General features: G+C 38.1%; 1 protein-coding gene across 1 annotated transcript; it reads left to right on the top strand.

Annotated features, from left to right (window-relative positions):
* Positions 1–17,020: 17,020 nt before the first annotated feature.
* On the top strand, positions 17,021–18,366 carry LOC105453673 (ribosomal RNA-processing protein 8-like). The gene is made up of 3 exons (XM_011695820.1): positions 17,021–17,708; positions 17,785–18,021; positions 18,096–18,366. The coding sequence occupies exons 1-3, from the start codon at positions 17,209–17,211 to the stop codon at positions 18,307–18,309; spliced, it is 951 nt and encodes a 316-aa protein (XP_011694122.1). The 5' UTR covers positions 17,021–17,208; the 3' UTR covers positions 18,310–18,366.
* Positions 18,367–18,371: the final 5 nt, after the last annotated feature.

Here is an 18,371-nt window from a genome sequence, read left to right as displayed (position 1 = left end):
TACGCGTATAATTTACGCTTTATAATTCATCAACGAAATGACAATAAAAGATAAGCAGTTGTGTAACGCTACTGCAACGTAATCGATTAGCAATTGCATTATGCGTAATCGTATATAATCGATCAAAGCTGGGATCGGTATTACACAGCAATATCCGTATCTTCCGGAGGGAAAAAAAATCGAGTCGCATGACGTAGTAAGAATACAAAGTTCCACCTATTAATCAATGTACTAATTAAGAGAGAATTATATATACGAGCAAACTACATCGGTTAGTCTCATGTGACATGATATCCGCTCGCGATTCTTACGTAAAACTCACGCCTCTCGTAGTACGTATATCTAACTATCCATAAGAGAGACGTGTGTATAAGCATCCAAGAAAGGGTAATGTATCGCGCGACACAAACGACATTGTAACGTCATCTTCATTGATCGTTCAGTGGCCACAAGCAACATCAAGTATACTTGTCGTTCTCGAAACGTTGCGAGAATAAGCCGATTCACGGTTCACGAGCAAATTCGGCTAGTTTCATATAAACCTATTCTTGCAAAATAAAATACACGTACGAGGAAATTACCGAAGAATATTTGTAAAACATGAAATATATGTATATTTGGTAGTAGATGCGTTTGGTGAATAGAGCGAGATACTCGTTGATGAACTGAAATAATCTTCACAATTCGGAGCAACATAATTTAATTTCAATTTTCAAATGCTTCGAAAGCTAAAATATTTTAACAGCTACACCATGCGAGAAAATCGGAAACATGTTGAAAGAAAATTAATTTAAGATTACAGAAATCTATAGTTTTATTTTTGTTGTTTTTGTTTTGTTATTCCAAAAACGTCGTTTAACTCGTTTTTATTACTCAAAAGAAGAAAAAGTCGTTTTAATTACTCGAAGTAGAACACACATCAAATGCATCTGTTACTGACCATTTTCAGTACCGTAAAAATTAAATCGTTCGTAAGAACTCCACACACGTATACACTGAAATAAAAAGAAAAGCAGAAACTGGGTATTATGTACCGCAACAATAAAAACGTTAACGCAAATCATTCTCGATGATGTTTTTCTCCGCATCAGGCGTTTCGCACGAAAGCGATAAGCGAGATCACGAACGCTCACCTTGCAGACGGCTCTTCGTCGTCATGTCTTAGCATAGTAAGACTTTCATTTAGCGTGTTCGCTCTTCGTGACCGTTCGGAAGAAACTCGCCCTTCGCACACACGCTTCTCCTCGCGCACCCACACACTATAGACAGCCCGCGGCGCGATCCGAGTTTCAATCAATCTGTGACTTTCTCCGATCACTGCTCTCGTCTACGTCACCGCGGCCGCATCGCATCATGGTGAAATTCCCCGCGGAAACTTTTCGCCCGCGCGCCGCGGTTGAACGTCCTCGATCAGCCGTCGATGCCGACTCGCCTTCGCCTCACATCATTTCTTCTTCAACGCGGAATATTTATCGATACTCCGCGTGTGTTCTCGGCGTGCGTCCGACGTGCGCTCGACGTGCGATCGATTGAACCTCCCTGCAGGGTCAGGGTCGCGGAGAGATCTTCGATCGAGCGATCAAACGTTGAGTCAAGCAGACGAGTTTGCCCGAACTTAAGAGAAATCGTGTTTTTGCGTTGCGAGAGGAAAGATTCGTTGTTGAGTCGATTTTCCGCGCGGCGGGAGGAACGGGGAGCGAAGAAAAACGGCACCGATTATCGTCGCCGCAAAAAGATTGGTTCCGACTATCACCAGACACGCCACTCGAAAAAACTCGCGACCTTGCGCGCCGCGATCAGCTCGATTAGAAAAGCGCCGCAAGCTTTGAGCGCCGGTCAGTCGAGAGACCCCCGGGTCGGCGGGCTCTCCTCTCGTTTCTCCTCTGTCGTCCCAAATATAAATTTCTCGGCGAGCGATGCAACAGCAGCGCGCGTTCCTCGATATTTGCAGCGTAAATTCCAGCGGAATTTATCAAACGCCTCGGGAATCCTCGCTCGTTCATCGACGAATCCACCGCCGAGCCGGAAAATCCCGGTCGTTTTTTTTTTTCGGTCAAAAGAAGTGACAGCGACAGCTCCCGCGCGAACGGAGAAAAGGCACTTGGACTTATCGTTCGTCACTGTTCCTCGCATCCGGTCACGTATACGTTAGGCGCGGCGAGTGTCGATCGCGTGTCACTAAGGCTCGTGCCGAGAGTGACGGCGGAGTGACTCCGCTCTTCGACGCCGTGCACGCGATAGAGCGGACCCGTTCGGACCGTTCGGAAGCGCGCGCCGTGCTCGACTGACGGGACAGGCGATTGAAGGCGGCCGAACAAGGCCGGAGGCCGGAGCCGCGGCACCGCGCGTCGCGACACCGGCTTCCACACGGTGGGAAATACTCCGGCGCGATACTCTCGGAACAATTATCAGAAAACCAGTTAGCAAAACGATTAAAAAGAAATTAACCCCAATTAGTCAAACTATTACAATGATATATTAAATAATCGCGGTTCATTCTAAACGATCGAAAATATAGGAGATAATTATCCAAATAAAATTAGACGAAATCCCAATTAATATGATTCGATATGACGATATTTTAAATGGCTTTAAATGGAAACTAATTAACGGTTTGTCTTTTTCTTGCAGCAAAACATTGTATTTTTCGTTTGTTTTGCCATACAGTCGGTACCAACAAATAAATAACTTCTTTGGCGAAGAGAATTATCTCAAAATCCAAATTACGTAAAATCGAATATAATTTCATTAGAGATAAGCGATATAATATAATTTATATAAAATGATAAATCATGTTAAACTGAAAAGAGTTACATAATTACAAGTTTCATTAATTTTCTAGATCAAATATCTAGCATATTTTCAATGTAGAAAAATGTTGCGAAAAAATAAATGTATTGTTTCAATAATTGTGAATGTGTGTGTGGAACATTTGAAAATATTAAGTACTAAATAGAAATACAGGATATTTACTTCTTTTTCTTGAATTTTTATATAAAATTCCCAAATGTTCCAGATATTTTTATTCAAAATTCCAAATAAAATTAGAGGATTTTTTAAATGCAAATGAAGTAAATCGGAATGCAAGCAAGACAAACTAAATATTGAAAATTAGTAGAAGGCAGAGATTCCATGAGACTATATCTATCATTTTCTACAATTGGAAATTTAGGATAGTATAGAGAAGGTTCACCATAATATAGTATCAGTTAGAGCTAGCTATTCTCTTTTTTTGAGTACTGTCTATTGTCACTGATTATTTTTAACAATTCGCGAATCACATGAGAATGTATGTACGTGAATATACATATGTGCATGTCATACTTATTACTAATAAATTGTCGACATTGTGCATTATCAATTATGCATTATTTTGCATTATCAAGAAAAAATAATTAAAGAAACAATGTTTTCGGAAAGGGCCAAAATTTAAATTTAAAATTCCAAAAATTTCTCTGAAAAATCATTAACATTTCAGGAAAATTCTTAATTTATCAAGAGTAAGAAAATCCTAGAAAATTTTAGATTTTTAAAATAATAAACACTCTGAAACAAGGTTATTAATACGCAAAAGTATCAGGGACACAAAAATCGAAGTTAGGTCACTGAAAATAACGAGGTGCTGAAATACCATTTCTAACATGCTAATGACTCGATTGACATTTTAGAAATGCCAATCCGCGACATTTTACTCGGCATTGTCCCAAATATTATGGTATGTCAATATTAAAGTGTACACCATCAAATTTAAATCTATATTTTTCAGTCCCACGGGTATAGGTACTACTATAGATATAACGCACCAATGAGATTGAAAGAATATTACAACCTGCAGTAGTTATAAATAGTGCAAGAGTTCAACTTCACTGAGAATTGTCAAATATGTAAGAAAAAGAATAAAAAAAAGAAACTCAATCTCCTCCAACGTTAAAAATAGGATATATCGATTAATTTAATCAACACCTTCGCAATTTATTGTGTGTCATCTTATTTTCTGATATATGCGTGCCGGTAACATATTAACTTCACTAATTGGGAATTAGATACTCCGCGTATCGTGACATCAAGCTCGTCCCACGTCACTTCTACGAGTCGATAATTAAGTTTCTGCGGAAACGTCCGCGAACGCGGCATTATATTATTCAGCGAGCTGGTATGTAATATTTATGAATAATTCGGTAGAGATAGAGTAATTGGGAGTCGCGTGATGAAAGAGTTAATGGAAACCTCAATGACACCGACGGGGGGTTTCTCGGTCACATACGACACGTGTTTCGGGTATTATGTCAGAAAAGCATAACGCAAAGATGATACATCATCGCCGAGACAGTTTCATTTGTCGGACAAAGAACGAAGCCGTTTCAATTAAGACGTTGTCGTTGGACGACGCCTTGAGAATCGCAATCATGTATTCTTAAAAAAAAAAAAAAAAATGTAATTTACGACACGCTTAAAAATAGGTGAAAATAAGCACGCGATCTATATACAAGGGAAAAACATCCGGTATAGCCTCATATAAGTACGTTATGCATCATCGGTTCTATTAATAATAAGTGCGACTCGCCAATTTGTGAAAATTTCGGCTCTATCGATCTTCTGACAATCCTTTTCAGTAAAGCTACAATTAGTCTGCGTACTCGTTATTTCAATTAAAGCGCTGGTTATATATCGATTATTATATGGAAGCAAATATTACGGAAGAGTTATTCAATGAAAGTGCGTATTGATTTTACGTTATTATGCAGTTACAAAGTGAATGATTAAATGAAACGTCGCACATTACGACTCGCAACAAAAAGTTAAATATGCGGAAAACCGTGCCCTCAACGTATCGATCCGTTTTTTTAATCACACAAATGGTAAATAACGGAACGTGATAATCGATAATACACTGTTCTTTCATTTGACAGAGAAGCACGCGTGAGAAGCAAACGTTCGGTGCGAATGTCTAGAGTTATTATGTCTCAGCAGAATTTTCAGAATCATCGATGTGGATAAGATACTATCGTCTTGCATACGTAATGGGCAGGTCAATCGATGAGATATATGTACAAAAGTAAAGCGAGTGGCTCTAGCTCTTACGGTCTGTACACACGTATTCAATGTGACGATAGAACGTTATATTACGTAATATTTACGCCGATCTTTTACACGCGATAATGTCAGCATTGACCCTTCCTTTAATAATGCGTGATATGCAACTTTCAAGATGTTTTTTATGTAACATTGCTGCAGTAACATGTAAGATTGATATTCGAAATATTAAACTCACGATATGATTGATGTGATGCAACATTAATTAGTACGTTTAATTGTACAGACTGCTTTACATTATAAGCAAAATTACTTAAATGAAATTAATCAGTGTAACAAAAAATCTTTTAGTACGTCTATATATAAATCTGAATAATGCATATAATCTTAAAATTATCCATATTATAATGTAGTACATGTCGACAGGTAAATACTGAGGGTTCGCGAATTAGCGAGGAGCGATCCTATGAATGATAGTTTACCCTCAAAATTAGCGGAGTTTACTAAAATAACAGTAATACAACGTCGAACGATTAATGAAATCGATACACAGCCATAGAAAAATATACCTATTGTGCGAGAGTATAATAGAGGTGTGCCCCTAATCCTCACGCATTCATAATACATCGCGACCTTGCAAAGTGACACCGCCTCCGCCCTGATATCCTGCGCGAGATAACGCGATAGTCCGACTACTTTAACGACGAAAGAATGGCGATTCGTCACCGAATCATGGCGACCGATTGCTTCATTTGCGTAGTAAATAGCACCTCGGCGCGTTGCTGATGGCGAGGAAAAGTAGCGGTCTGTCCACCCCTTAATTGCACGATTTATAGACAGCGGGTCGATCGCCCGTCGCGACGGCGCACACGCGAAATCTATAATACAGTTTGTAAAGTAAGCCATTGATGCGGCATTGCAGGAATACGAATAAAAATCGATACTGCGATTTAATAATTATAAATCGCCTGTCTTGAAAATCGCGCTCTTATTACAGTTAATCCGCGTCCAAAATACATTTTAATTATCACAATTGTATTATTAATTGTCATTATTACGTGCAATTAATATTAATTATTATTAATATGCTTTGTTCGATCAAATGAATTCGTATTCGTATACTTCTCAAACCATTTAATATTTAGCAGCGATCTCTATTCAATACGATAATTACATCCGCTACAAATGGATTTTAATTTTATGCTAAAGTTTTGACTTTGATACAAGTTACATTAATTCATGTAGAGCCTGTAGATTTTATGCAATGTAAAAACATATTTATAGATGTCCAAATGCTGTCGTATATCTATTGCATGTATAATCAGAAAGTCTCAAATTGCCATCCGTGACTGCGTTCAATAAAGATCCTGCGGTAATGCCGGAATATTAGCTCCTAGAAAGGCGGCGATTTTCAAAGTAACCGGGACAACCCCCTATGTGATGACCGAAAGGGTAGGGCCGGAGATAGGAAGGGTGCGGCAGCCAATGATAGGTATTGTCCCATTTAGCTTAACTCACGTTTATTCAAGCTAAATGCGACCTAACCTGCGGTTTCTTTATTACACGCGCGATAACGAAAGATTGGCATCAGAAGAACAAGGCAACGGCGAAGCTGCATGGCAGATTTATGTACTAACAATCTTAACAGAGCAGTCAGATGTATTCGCTACTTATTCAGTGGAAAATAATGTAAACTGTAGTCTAAAAATTCAAAATATAACAATGCTTTCCATATGCAGAGGAGACTGAGGCTATTTATTTTACGAAGGCAATATGTTCGCGATACTGCTATCTCAGGGTGTTAAGAGGTAAACGTCCTGTAACCATTCTATCCATATCTGTAAAAAATATCGCAGGAAAAGAAAACTTCTGAAATCCCATCCGTACACGGAGAGAATTTCCTTTTAAAATTTACCCTGAAAATCATGTTAATTGTGGGACAATATAGTATTTTGGCAAATTTTACTGTGCACTTCAATAAATATTACTGTACACTACAATAAATTTGTTATAGTATATATTTAAAATAATAAAAATCACATAAAATTCGTCGAAATACTATATTATTCTATGATTAACATGAATAGAGCTATTTTAATTATTCGTTAGAATGATAAATTACTTCTTTACACCTGAGATAGTAGTGCAGACAACTAACCTCCCCCCCCCCTCCCCCGATCTTCCTTAAAAAACGTCTTTTTAAAAAGAAAAAAAGAAAATTCTATTCAAATCACATCAGCAATTTTGCGACACTAAATTAGACAAGTTAAAAAAATTATAGTTGACAACGTAAAAAAAAAGTCATAAATTTTATTGTAAAGTCACAACACCCAGCATTACTAACATCGATATGTCTAAAGTTCACGCGATGTGTCTGATTTAAATCGGGATTTACTACTTCGCGTAAATTAGTTTTATACCAGCGATTTTTTAACATGTCAATGCAAAGGGAGATTTATCTTAATGTTTCTTTTTTTCTTTTTTTTCCTTTTATAAACTACATATAGCTTCGATAATATCAATGATAAAAATGCAGTAAAGAGACTCTTTGTGATACAAAAAGTGACATGCACAATATAAAGTATGTTCATTCCACTGCTTCGATATGCTAGTTTAAAGATAGCACCAAGGTTCTTTTGAAAATATTTAATCATGTTGATGTGTCTCAATGAAACATTTTAAGGCATGTTGGATATTAATAATATTAACAATATAAGAGATAGTACACTTTCAGTGATATTTTAAGAACAATTCGATTATTCAATAGAATAAAATAGAATAATTCTATTATTAATTCGAATGTTATTAACGGGATTCTCGCCAAGGCGAGGTCCCTTGAAACGTATGTGCTATTAATTTAGTCACGAAGATTAAAGATGAGATTCCGCTGACACGATAATTTAACATGTGCTTTTACTGTAATAAAAATTTCATCAATAGTCTGTAAAATGCTAACACTGCTACGCAATTAGGAATTATTATATGGATATAGATAAAGATATTTCAATAAAAATCTTACGCAAAATATTATATAATCTAATCAGATAACAATACTTCACTTTTTCATTTAAAGTTCATAATTTTCACGCTAGTACAGAACGCGCGTATTGTATACATTAATAATATTGTAATAAGCAATGCTCGCATACATTTTGAAAAACAGAGAATTTGAAATGAAACAGAAAAAGTAGTACAAACATTGCTTCATAAAAAATTTGTTAGTTCAAATAAAAGTGTTTATAGTGAATTACGCCTCCTCTGTATCTTAAGATTTCATGCGCATTGCGTGTTAATATTTGCGCGTGGATTTCCGCGTAAATGTCCGCGAAGATCAAATACGCAGATTGAACGTAATTAGAATCCATAATACAACTATGCATAACTTAAACTACGCATTTATGCTTATGTTCTAAATGCGCACCGTAATTTCAATGAACCGCAATGGTTAGGCTTAACCTTAAAATTAGATGCACAATACAGTGACTATCCATTTCGGTGCTCGAAATGACAATGCACCTTTTCTCTCTCGACGTAGATTATTCGCGATATTTACGAGGATTCGGTGGAGAGGGGTGTGCCACCTGGCCTGATAAGATAAATCGTACTACGTCGATGGGATGATAAAAGTTCCATGCAGCATTAACAGAATAGAAAATTATATCTCGTGGAATAATCTTGCGATCTTTTTTGTATAACGAAGATTGAAAATAAAATTTCAGACTAAAAATTGCTATAAAAATTTTTTTGACGCAAGAATGAAATAAAATAAAAAAAAATAGAATAGAAATGGAGTGAAAGATAACGCGTTCTAGATTACATGCATTTGTTTGATATATCACTTTGAATGTTAAGTCGGCCGCGAAAGGATTTAACAGATGTTTCTATAATTTTAAGAATACTACTCGACAGATGGTCGATTAACAGATGAGAATTACGCGACAAAATTGCGCCGCTATTTATTATCAAGCTCTGCCACAAGTGTTTCTTCAAATCGTCGCCCAGTCAATAGATAGCTCAGAAAAATAAGCTACAAATTTATGTCGAATCAATTATTGGGCAATATTAGATAATTAAGTTGCAATTCGAATATCAAGAATCCGCATTCTACTTTCAACATGAAAATCGTAAAATGTGACTTCAAGCGGCTTCATTCGACCGATATCTTATCGCGATTAAACGAGTGATACGATCTTTTGCTTCTGAGACATAAGATATTTTAAAGAAAACTATTATTTCAGTACTCATTTCTGAGCATACTACTACAATATTTATTTTTGGACGTAGAAAAAAAAAATTCAAGCAATTATGTTTTCAAACTAAAATTTTCTTTCATGTTATCATATACATAAACTTTAAGGCCCATTTTCATAATATATGGTTAACAAAAAAGTTATGTTAATTAAACACTTTCATAAGCTTATAATCAAATAAACTAAAGGTTACGTGTACATCAGTTGAGTGTACATCAAGTTAATTGGTTGGTTAAATCCTAATCAAACGTCGTTAAACAATAAACTTGGTAATTTTTAACTTTTAGGTAACCATACATTGTAAAAATGAGCGTAGAATTCTTGTGAAAGTTCATTTAAAGTTAAGTAAAGAAAAATAGAACTTTCATATTATACTATTTTGTATAAAAATCTTTTTCTCTTTTTCATTTCTTTCGCAAAAATCTTATTAGCCGAAAAATTCTAGAATTAAAACAACAGAATTAGCTCAAGCGTCTTGTACAGTTAATTATATTAATAGTTTAATGGCAACATTTTTGTTATTTTTGCACGAAAACCTAACTGTTGAAAAGTAACGGATCCGGTCGCTATAATATATACAGTAGTGGCTAACTGCAAATATTGCACAATCCAGTATCAATATTCGTCAGTGGTTATCGCAAAAGCCGGTCGGCTACTCCGCTAATTGATTCCATGGGACTAATGATGTCAGTTACGTTTATCTACGAATGGAATGCGTCGATCCAAGTGCGCGTGCACCGAAAACGTACGAGAGCTCACGACTGTAGCGCCTGGTGGAGATACTTTCACTCAAATCAAACGCGATTTAATGATCAGAAAAGTATAAATAAGAGACATATTGAAGAAATTTTTTAACTATTATAAATAATGAATTGAATAATTATATAATGTAATAATATTAACTATAACAATATTAGATAAATAAATAAATTATAATTATAATTATAAACTACCAAATATATAATATAAATATTTCATAAATAGATTCATTCTTTATGAATTTAATCATTTATTTTGCAAAAGCAAATGCTGCGCTTATTGAAGAGAAAGCAATTGGTATAAAAATTAATAATTTCAATGACCAAGAAAAATTTATTATTATTGTTTTATTCTTTATCTATATTATTTATTTATGTCTCAACAATATCCAATAGTGCTGATAATAATAGATTTTATCTCGACACTTTCATTATCATAGAAGTGTTTATCGATGCGCATACCACGCGAATTTAATGAATCCCGACATCGTATTGCGGGATCGATATCTTCATTGTGCTAGGTGACGAAAGAAAAAGAGTATAAAGCTTCTTTTTTTTTTTTTTTTTCAGGAAAAGTTGATAAGAAAGTTAATTTCCTTTATATCGCAAGTTGACACTTGTAACTTCATTTAATGTTTTTAAAACAGATGCGATAAATATACGTATATATACATTCTTGTAGAGATACTGTTCGATATCTTCACCCGTATTTTTGATCTAAGACTTGATAAAAAATCTGATGTCTCGCTTATAAAATTTTATGATTTTATATAAATTTAAATTTCTTGAATGTTTTTTTAACGAAAAAAAAAAATTAATCCAACAGTGCCATAATAATATTCAATCTGAGATGTTAGAGACGCTCTGAATAATTGATTACGTAAGGAACGCAGCATGCAAGATCATTGAGTCGAGTTAAAGGTTCGCGACATTGAAAATTGGTAGAACGAGGCATCAGCTCGCTGCATCGACGAGAATTCCACGAGCTATGATGCCATGGACATTCACTCGGTTGTTACGTTATTCATTCTATAGGTAACGACAAGCGTGTTACATACGCATCCTGTCTCTCTAACCGTACTTCACGACTATATAGCGTACAGAGCTCGCAAATTGAATAATCATAATGCATGCGACAACTTTAACCGTTAAAAGCAAATAATTTAGAACTGCGGCTTTACGGTGCTTCGTATTTAACAGTGCGCTGAGAATTTTATATCGAATTCTTTTACTGCTTAACACAAATGTATCACGAAAGAGAAATATGCGTATCTCAGTTTCAAACCATTTCCGTTTGATATGCTAGTACGAATTTCTAGGAATGTCCTTGAAGATAAAACGGAGTACTTCAACAAAGTTATTCTTACGTTCGACACAGAATACATTTTGCGTTGATCGTGAATATCTTTCCGCGGTTTACCTAACGATTGCAACATGTATGAAGATACTATCGGGCTACGCTGAGCTATAAAATGAGCGGGTAAAATACGTAAGAAGAAAAGACACGTCTTCTTACGCCGTTATACTGCCGAGGCTGTTTCTTCGTATAATTTAAAGTAAAAGTATACTTATACTGTCCGATGAATATAGTTATCTTAACGACCGTTTTACAAGAAACAATTAAGCAATTGTTAAATTACATACGATACTCTCACGTGAAAAATATATTCGAGGAAGTCGGTGCTTAGTTCGAATGAAAAATATATCGTGAGTTAAGTTCCCTTAGTAAAGACTTTTGTCTGTTTCACCGACCTTTTAATGATGGTCAAGGCCGATAGTAGACATGAGAAAGTGATTGAACTACGTCACAGCGAACGATTGCCTGCTTTCATCGTTCCTTTTACTCGAGTGTGAAAGTACGTACGGCGTAGACGTTAAAAACTTTCATATCGCTAAAGTCACTAAACGAAAAAAAAGTATTGAAACAATGCGGTTGCTATTAATACAGAAAAAGTACAGCGACGAATAATCGATTTTTCCAAATGATAGTAAAATATAACAAATACAACGTACACACTTGCGTGTAAATTTAATCAACAGAAAATTATTAGATCGAGATGTTACGGAATATATTACATTGGATGGCTTATCCAGCGTTGCAGACATTGAATTGAACTCACTTTATGGTACGACAATAAAAATTTATTACCTATAAATTTATTATAGACTTAAAAAATTGTATTCTTTATATTTGACAATCTCCGAGAGTACGGCAAATACTCGAGCATCTTACAAAATGCGAGTATGCTCGACGAATTTGTAAATCAACTTCCGTGACAGATATAAATCAGATAAATCGCGATTTCGTTTCTCGAAAATGTAAACAGCGTGACGCGTTTTATGCTCGTTACGCTGCAAATCACAATCGTGGCCTTCGTATTTTTGATAACTATAACGCAAGAGGTAACATTCTCGTTCTCTCGTAAAACAAATCTTCGAAATATCGGCTAATCTCGACATATCGGTCGTTCAAGCGTCAGGCAAAACAATTTACGAGGTCTATTTTTTAAGAGATGTCAAAACTGTCTTAAAATAAGCAAGCGAGATGATTATCGTTCCATAATTCTTAAGAATTAAAAAGAAGAATAATTCATATAATAACGCAAAGAAATGTCAAAGGGAAAATAAAGATAACAAAGTTCAATATAAGATACTCGAAGTTTAATTTTCGCTTAAAAGAGATAATAGGAAGAATAACGATGAATTATCAACTTTACCTCGCGCGCGTTAACGACCTCGCATTATAATAATTAACGTCTGAGTATGTAAGATAGTTAAGGAGCGATATTACACGACACATTAGAGCAAGAGGAATACGTGTCAGGCCATGTGACGCGTAGACGAACAATATCGTCACAATTTCGTCGTAAGGGAATCTGTTGACAGGCCGTGCGAAAACAACAGCGGGCATATACGCCTCGCGAATTGCACCCCTATAGCGCGCACAGGTAGTGGAAAATGCATCCATTATTCAGGAAACGCCAAGGGGTAAGGGGAATCGATGTGACCTAATGCTGCTGTCCGTGCGATCGTTAGGCGCGATAACCGCAGGCCGACCGAGCGTGTGCTTCTTCAACTTCAGGCGCGAAGTAACAATCGAAGAGATTGTAGTTATTCAACCCACACAGGCGTTATTCACTAAAATAAGGCGGCGTATTTACATTGCCGAGTGATATGCGATCGATGAGCATTATTATCAACTTGCAAACGTTCGCGTTGCGGGAATTGCATAAGAAAAAAAATCTTCATTGCATAAACGTGCGCAATATGGCACGTGGAATCATAAACACAAAATTATATAGTAATTGTTACACGTTGTTACTATAATTGTATAATTCTAACATAACGATGCATTGTTAAATCTCAACGCTATATATATATCGAAGAAGAGTGTACAAAAAAAAAAGATATGGAGGAATCTATAGATCCCAAGGCTACAAGGATTACGTGTTAAACAGATCGACGACTGTTTGCCCGTGCGCCAGTCGCGATCTTGTTCTTCGAGTCACTTATCGCTATTTACACGGCGATTATTCACCTGGCAACAACAAAGGAGCGTCTTGTCATCTCACCGGCGAAAACGCGCGCTCGCGCTCGGCGAGGATCTGTTCACGGGGGCGACCGGCGACGACAGAGAGATTGCGCGACGACGGATTTGCATAAGCACGAGACGTATCCTCGGCTCAACGAGAACGCACGTGACGCCGCCGACGGGAGTCCCGAGGTCATGCGACGTCTTTACCTCGCCGGGGAGAAAGGATCTCCGCGCGAAACGGCGCGAGGACGCTTTCGGAATGCCTAGACACCTGGCCGAAAATCGAGACAGACCATCGCCTTTCACATTGCTCTTGTAGTCTACACGAAAATATTCTCAAATGTCAAATCAACAGGATACTTATGCTCAGACGCATATTAATCTGTATATTTATAGTACAGAAATCTACACGGCTGAAAATAACGTTGCCACTCTAATTTGAATCAATTAATTAAATTTAATTAATTTATCACAGATTATTGTTTTGAGTGTCATTAAAATCTCGTGCAACACATGACTGCTGCACGCGCAATTTATATATCATACGTATTAAAATTCATACGTTAAAATGTTTCAAATTTATTTCAACGATATATACGCGGTATATATTAAAAGATTGACGGATGTTACAGAGCGAAAAAAACGACATTTGTCGTTTTTCGACACGTAGCGTTATTAAATGCTCGATATTTCGGTACATGAACGGGGCATCGCTAAATTTAACACAATGCACGCGCGAATCTGCTGTGTCCGCGACTTATCAATCTGTTTTCGCTAAAGGGTGCGTCGGTGCGACGCTCGCTTTTGAGGCACCAATCAATGGGGATCTTTAGCATTAGACTAGCTGGCGGACGAGCGCAACAAGAACGTCGCGATACGTCAACTTACGTCATTCGCGAGGGAACGAGAGAAGGCGGCTCGCGCGCGACGCTAAGAACGCAACGCGGTTTTTTTTTTCCTGAAGAAGTTAACTCTTTCGCGATAATGCCGCGCTCCTCGCCGCGGAAATGTCGTAACTCGAGGGAGCAAAATTGGGAAACGGATCTGCAATACTCAATTAGGCTTGCGAAGTAAGCAGTTACGTCAAAAGCGTTTCTACACGTTTGTTCGACAAGTGACGTCAAGTAACGAACGCATCAAACGTCGTCGCTTTAGTAGAGCGAAAATATTATACGTACGAGTACGCAATCAGAAGAGGGAATGAAAAGGGGAGATAGCCGCGCAGTACTGTGATAATTATCGTCAAGAATTGAGGAAAAAAGGAAAAAAAAGACGGACACATCGAATCGGAGACTCGAAACAAATCGCACGTTCGTGTTTTTTTTCTTATTTCTTTTTCTTTTTTTTTCTTTTGCAAATCGCGTGCATGTCGGAAAAATATCATTTTTATTTCTCGGAAAACGGCCTTCATTCTATTACCGTGTAAATACCGTGGAACGTACATTTTCGTCTCGTATGAAACATTTACATTTCGCGAATTAGAAGTTAATTAATATGGAAGTTATGACGACATCACGATGTCTAGAGGCTCATTACTTATGCAATAATACATTTTCTCTCGTTATTATATAACATTACTCCTGATTGCGTTCTTATATTCATTTATAGAGACAAGACATATTATAGAAAATATTAAATTTTGAACATTTTTGCAGCGCTCTCTCTCTCTCTCTCTCTCTCTCTTTCTCTCGCTGAGCTATTCAATTGTAAATCAATTATTTTATTATTCGGTGCAATCAAATTAGACTTTTGCTTCGAGTTCGCGTATCGTGAAACGTTTAAAACGAGGTCAAATGAAAGCTGGCCTGCAGTATTTTCCGAAGCGGCGTCTTTGCGCGCGTATATGCACTCTCTTTTTTTCCAATATCGATTTCCACATCGAAATCTCGTTTTCCTTCTCATCGCATCGCGAAATCCTTCGATTCGCCAAACTCTCGCGCGAGAAGCGAGCAGAGAACGAGGCAGGAGCGCACGTGCGTGCGGCGTACGTAAGTTTTGAGATCAGCGCGTCTTGCGTCACAGCGCGATTTTACGCTGCTCCACCGACGCGCACGATTCCTCTTTCCGCGAACGCGGCGTGTATTCTCTCTATCTATCTCTCTCCCCCCCCCCCTTTCATTCCGCCGTAGACGTAAAACCGTCTGCAATTTCGAAATTCCGTCGTTTTAAATCTGCAATCGCACCAAGTACATCCTCATTGCCGAGATCTTTATACACGAATGCGGCTAATTGGCATGCATTTGACGAGTCAGTTCAACTCCGTGCGATCTTGAGATTTATAAAATTATTAAACACTCCGTCCTACGCAAATAAACCTTCTATATACTTCGTTCAACGTGAAATGTAATTTTGTAATAATCTATCGCATCTTTTTGCACACGCTTCGAGACCCGTCGACGGCCGAAAGTCCTCAATCGTCCTCGATGACGACGTTGGGAAAACACGTTAAAAGTCTCAGTCCGAATCACGACTTCGGCGAATCTCGTTGAAAAGCCAGAGGTCGTCGCCGCCGCCGCCGCCGCCGCACAGTTTCTCGGTACAAAAAACCTGTTGCTTCGGCGGCCACGCGAGTTGAGTTGGCGCGTCTCTCGCGCGCCGTCGTCGCCACCGGCGTGCAAAAAGCGGGGCTCGCGGCCAAGTTCGCGGGAGTCACGAAAAATCGCATGAAAGCGGGCGCCGCGTCGACGGCGAATTGATACAGGGAGCGGCGGTTCGCGAATTCGCGGAAAGCGCGCACCCGACGTTCGCCCTTACCCGCTCGACGACGTACGGGCGCGAGTGCGCGTGCACTCGCGCCCGCACGACACCTGTTACCGCCGCGACACGGACGTTGACAGGGTACGGGCGTACGACGGGAAGTGCCTCGAGACCGCGTCGGGCGGCTTCTTCTTCTTCTTTTTTTTCTCTGCTCCGGTCCGAGAGGAACGGAGCGTTCCTCTCGGCCGAAATCGCCGTTTGATCGCAAGCGCGCGCGCGCGCGCGCGCGCACACGCGTTACGCGGAGCCGTGGCGTGACCGCGCGGATGCCGGGCCGCGGCACCGATGTCTCTTCATATGCTATTCGACAGGCGCGTTCCCCGATTACGGGCTTGCACTTACCGTGAACGGCTAACCCCGCTCGCAGCACGGTCGTCGGCACTCGGCGAACACGGCGAGGACGACATAACACGCGCACCACAGCAAACCGGCCATATTGTTTACTGAGAGGAGAGACGTGACTGACACAGCGCGACGAGCCGCTCGCGCTCGTCTCTCGCGAAAAGTTAACTGTGGCGCCATCTCGTGAGTAAACTAGAAACTAATGTCAACCAAGCATACAGTATTATCATATACATATTTATAGTATGTACACCAAAGAGATGTTATCATCAGAATTCCTTGAACAGCTATTACCATTAGATGTTAATTATTATTATTTGAAACTATTATAATTATTATATTATAACTAAATATTTTGTAATAATGTAATTTATAAATATTATTTTAAGATAAGTATTTAGTTTATTGCATTGTCAAATGTCTACTTACCAAAATGTCTATTGTCTACTTATTCCTATTGTTAGATCACACATGGCGAATCAGCTGCTTTTACTGCCTGGTACTTAGAGGTTAGCGTTAACGATTTGTAACAATGAACATGAATCTTGGTCACAGAAGTAAGAATGTTGCAAGGGTCGATGGTGCGAAAGAAAGAATCAAAAAGTTACGAAAGCCTGCAAAGAATCTTGATCTTGAGCGTAAAAATATGAAAATTCAAAAACTTGAAAAGGTAAATAAAAAAAAGGTGAAACATGTGTCAACTGAGGAAGCACAGACAAAATCTGACAATATATTGAAGCTGAACGAACGTAAAATAAATCTTATACGCGTAGCAAAGATGCTCGACGACAAGTCGCAGTTAAAGCAGAAAGTTGCGCAGCTCACATTGAGAGACAAAATGTTAACGCAGTTAAGAGCGTCTAGATTCAGATTTATAAACGAGATACTCTACAGCAACGAGAGTTCGCAGTCTAAGCAGTACTTCAACAAAGATCCTGATGCTTTTATGGCTTATCACGAGGGATATAAACAGCAAACTGAGCAATGGACAGTAAATCCACTGGATGTTGTAATATCGTCGATTAACAAACTGTACAGTATGCCTTGTTCTTATTCTTTAAAGAAATTTATGTAAGCCTCAACGCTACCAATGTCTTGATAATTACAGGCCGACGGACAGTGTGATCGCCGATTTTGGATGCGGCGAGGCACGGCTGGCTGCTTCTGTTCCCCACACAGTACATTCGTTCGACTTCCTTGCTCTGAACGACAGAGTGAAGGCTTGCGACATGGCCCATACTCCATTACTAATGAACAGCGTCCACATGGTTGTATTTTGTCTCTCCTTAATGGGTTCTAATCTTAAGGATTATATAATAGAAGCCAATAGGGTTCTCAAAAATAAGTAAGTAGTAATTATACTTTTTTTGATTGTTATGGCAATGCAAGAAATTAATGCTTTTGTTCCAATCAACGTAGCGGGATCTTGAAAATAGCCGAGGTCGAAAGCAGATTCCAGGACGTAAAAGAGTTTATAAGACTGCTACGTAGTTATGGTTTTAGAAATACGTGGAAAGACTTGTCTCACAACTTGTTTTATTTTATGGACTTCAAGAAAGAAGAAGATATAAGCATGAAAAGGAAAAATCTTCCTTCAATTACGCTGAAATCATGTTTGTATAAAAAAAGATAATTTTACTTCATTATAGCGCAATATTTTATTATGCAAAATAAATGTTCTACATGAAAATGTTC

Source organism: Wasmannia auropunctata, unplaced genomic scaffold, assembly GCF_000956235.1.
Source record: "Wasmannia auropunctata unplaced genomic scaffold, wasmannia.A_1.0 LD335996.1, whole genome shotgun sequence".
Taxonomy (NCBI): domain Eukaryota; kingdom Metazoa; phylum Arthropoda; class Insecta; order Hymenoptera; family Formicidae; genus Wasmannia; species Wasmannia auropunctata.
This window is presented reverse-complemented; position numbering and strand designations above follow the sequence as displayed.

Bases quoted from the DNA above. Each gene is read 5' to 3' on its own strand.
- LOC105453673 (XM_011695820.1), top strand. From the start codon at position 17,209: ATGAACATGAATCTTGGTCACAGAAGTAAGAATGTTGCAAGGGTCGAT. The intron at 17,709-17,784 runs GTACAGTATGCC...TGATAATTACAG, and splicing joins ATATCGTCGATTAACAAACT to GCCGACGGACAGTGTGATCG. The intron at 18,022-18,095 runs GTAAGTAGTAAT...CAATCAACGTAG, and splicing joins AATAGGGTTCTCAAAAATAA to CGGGATCTTGAAAATAGCCG.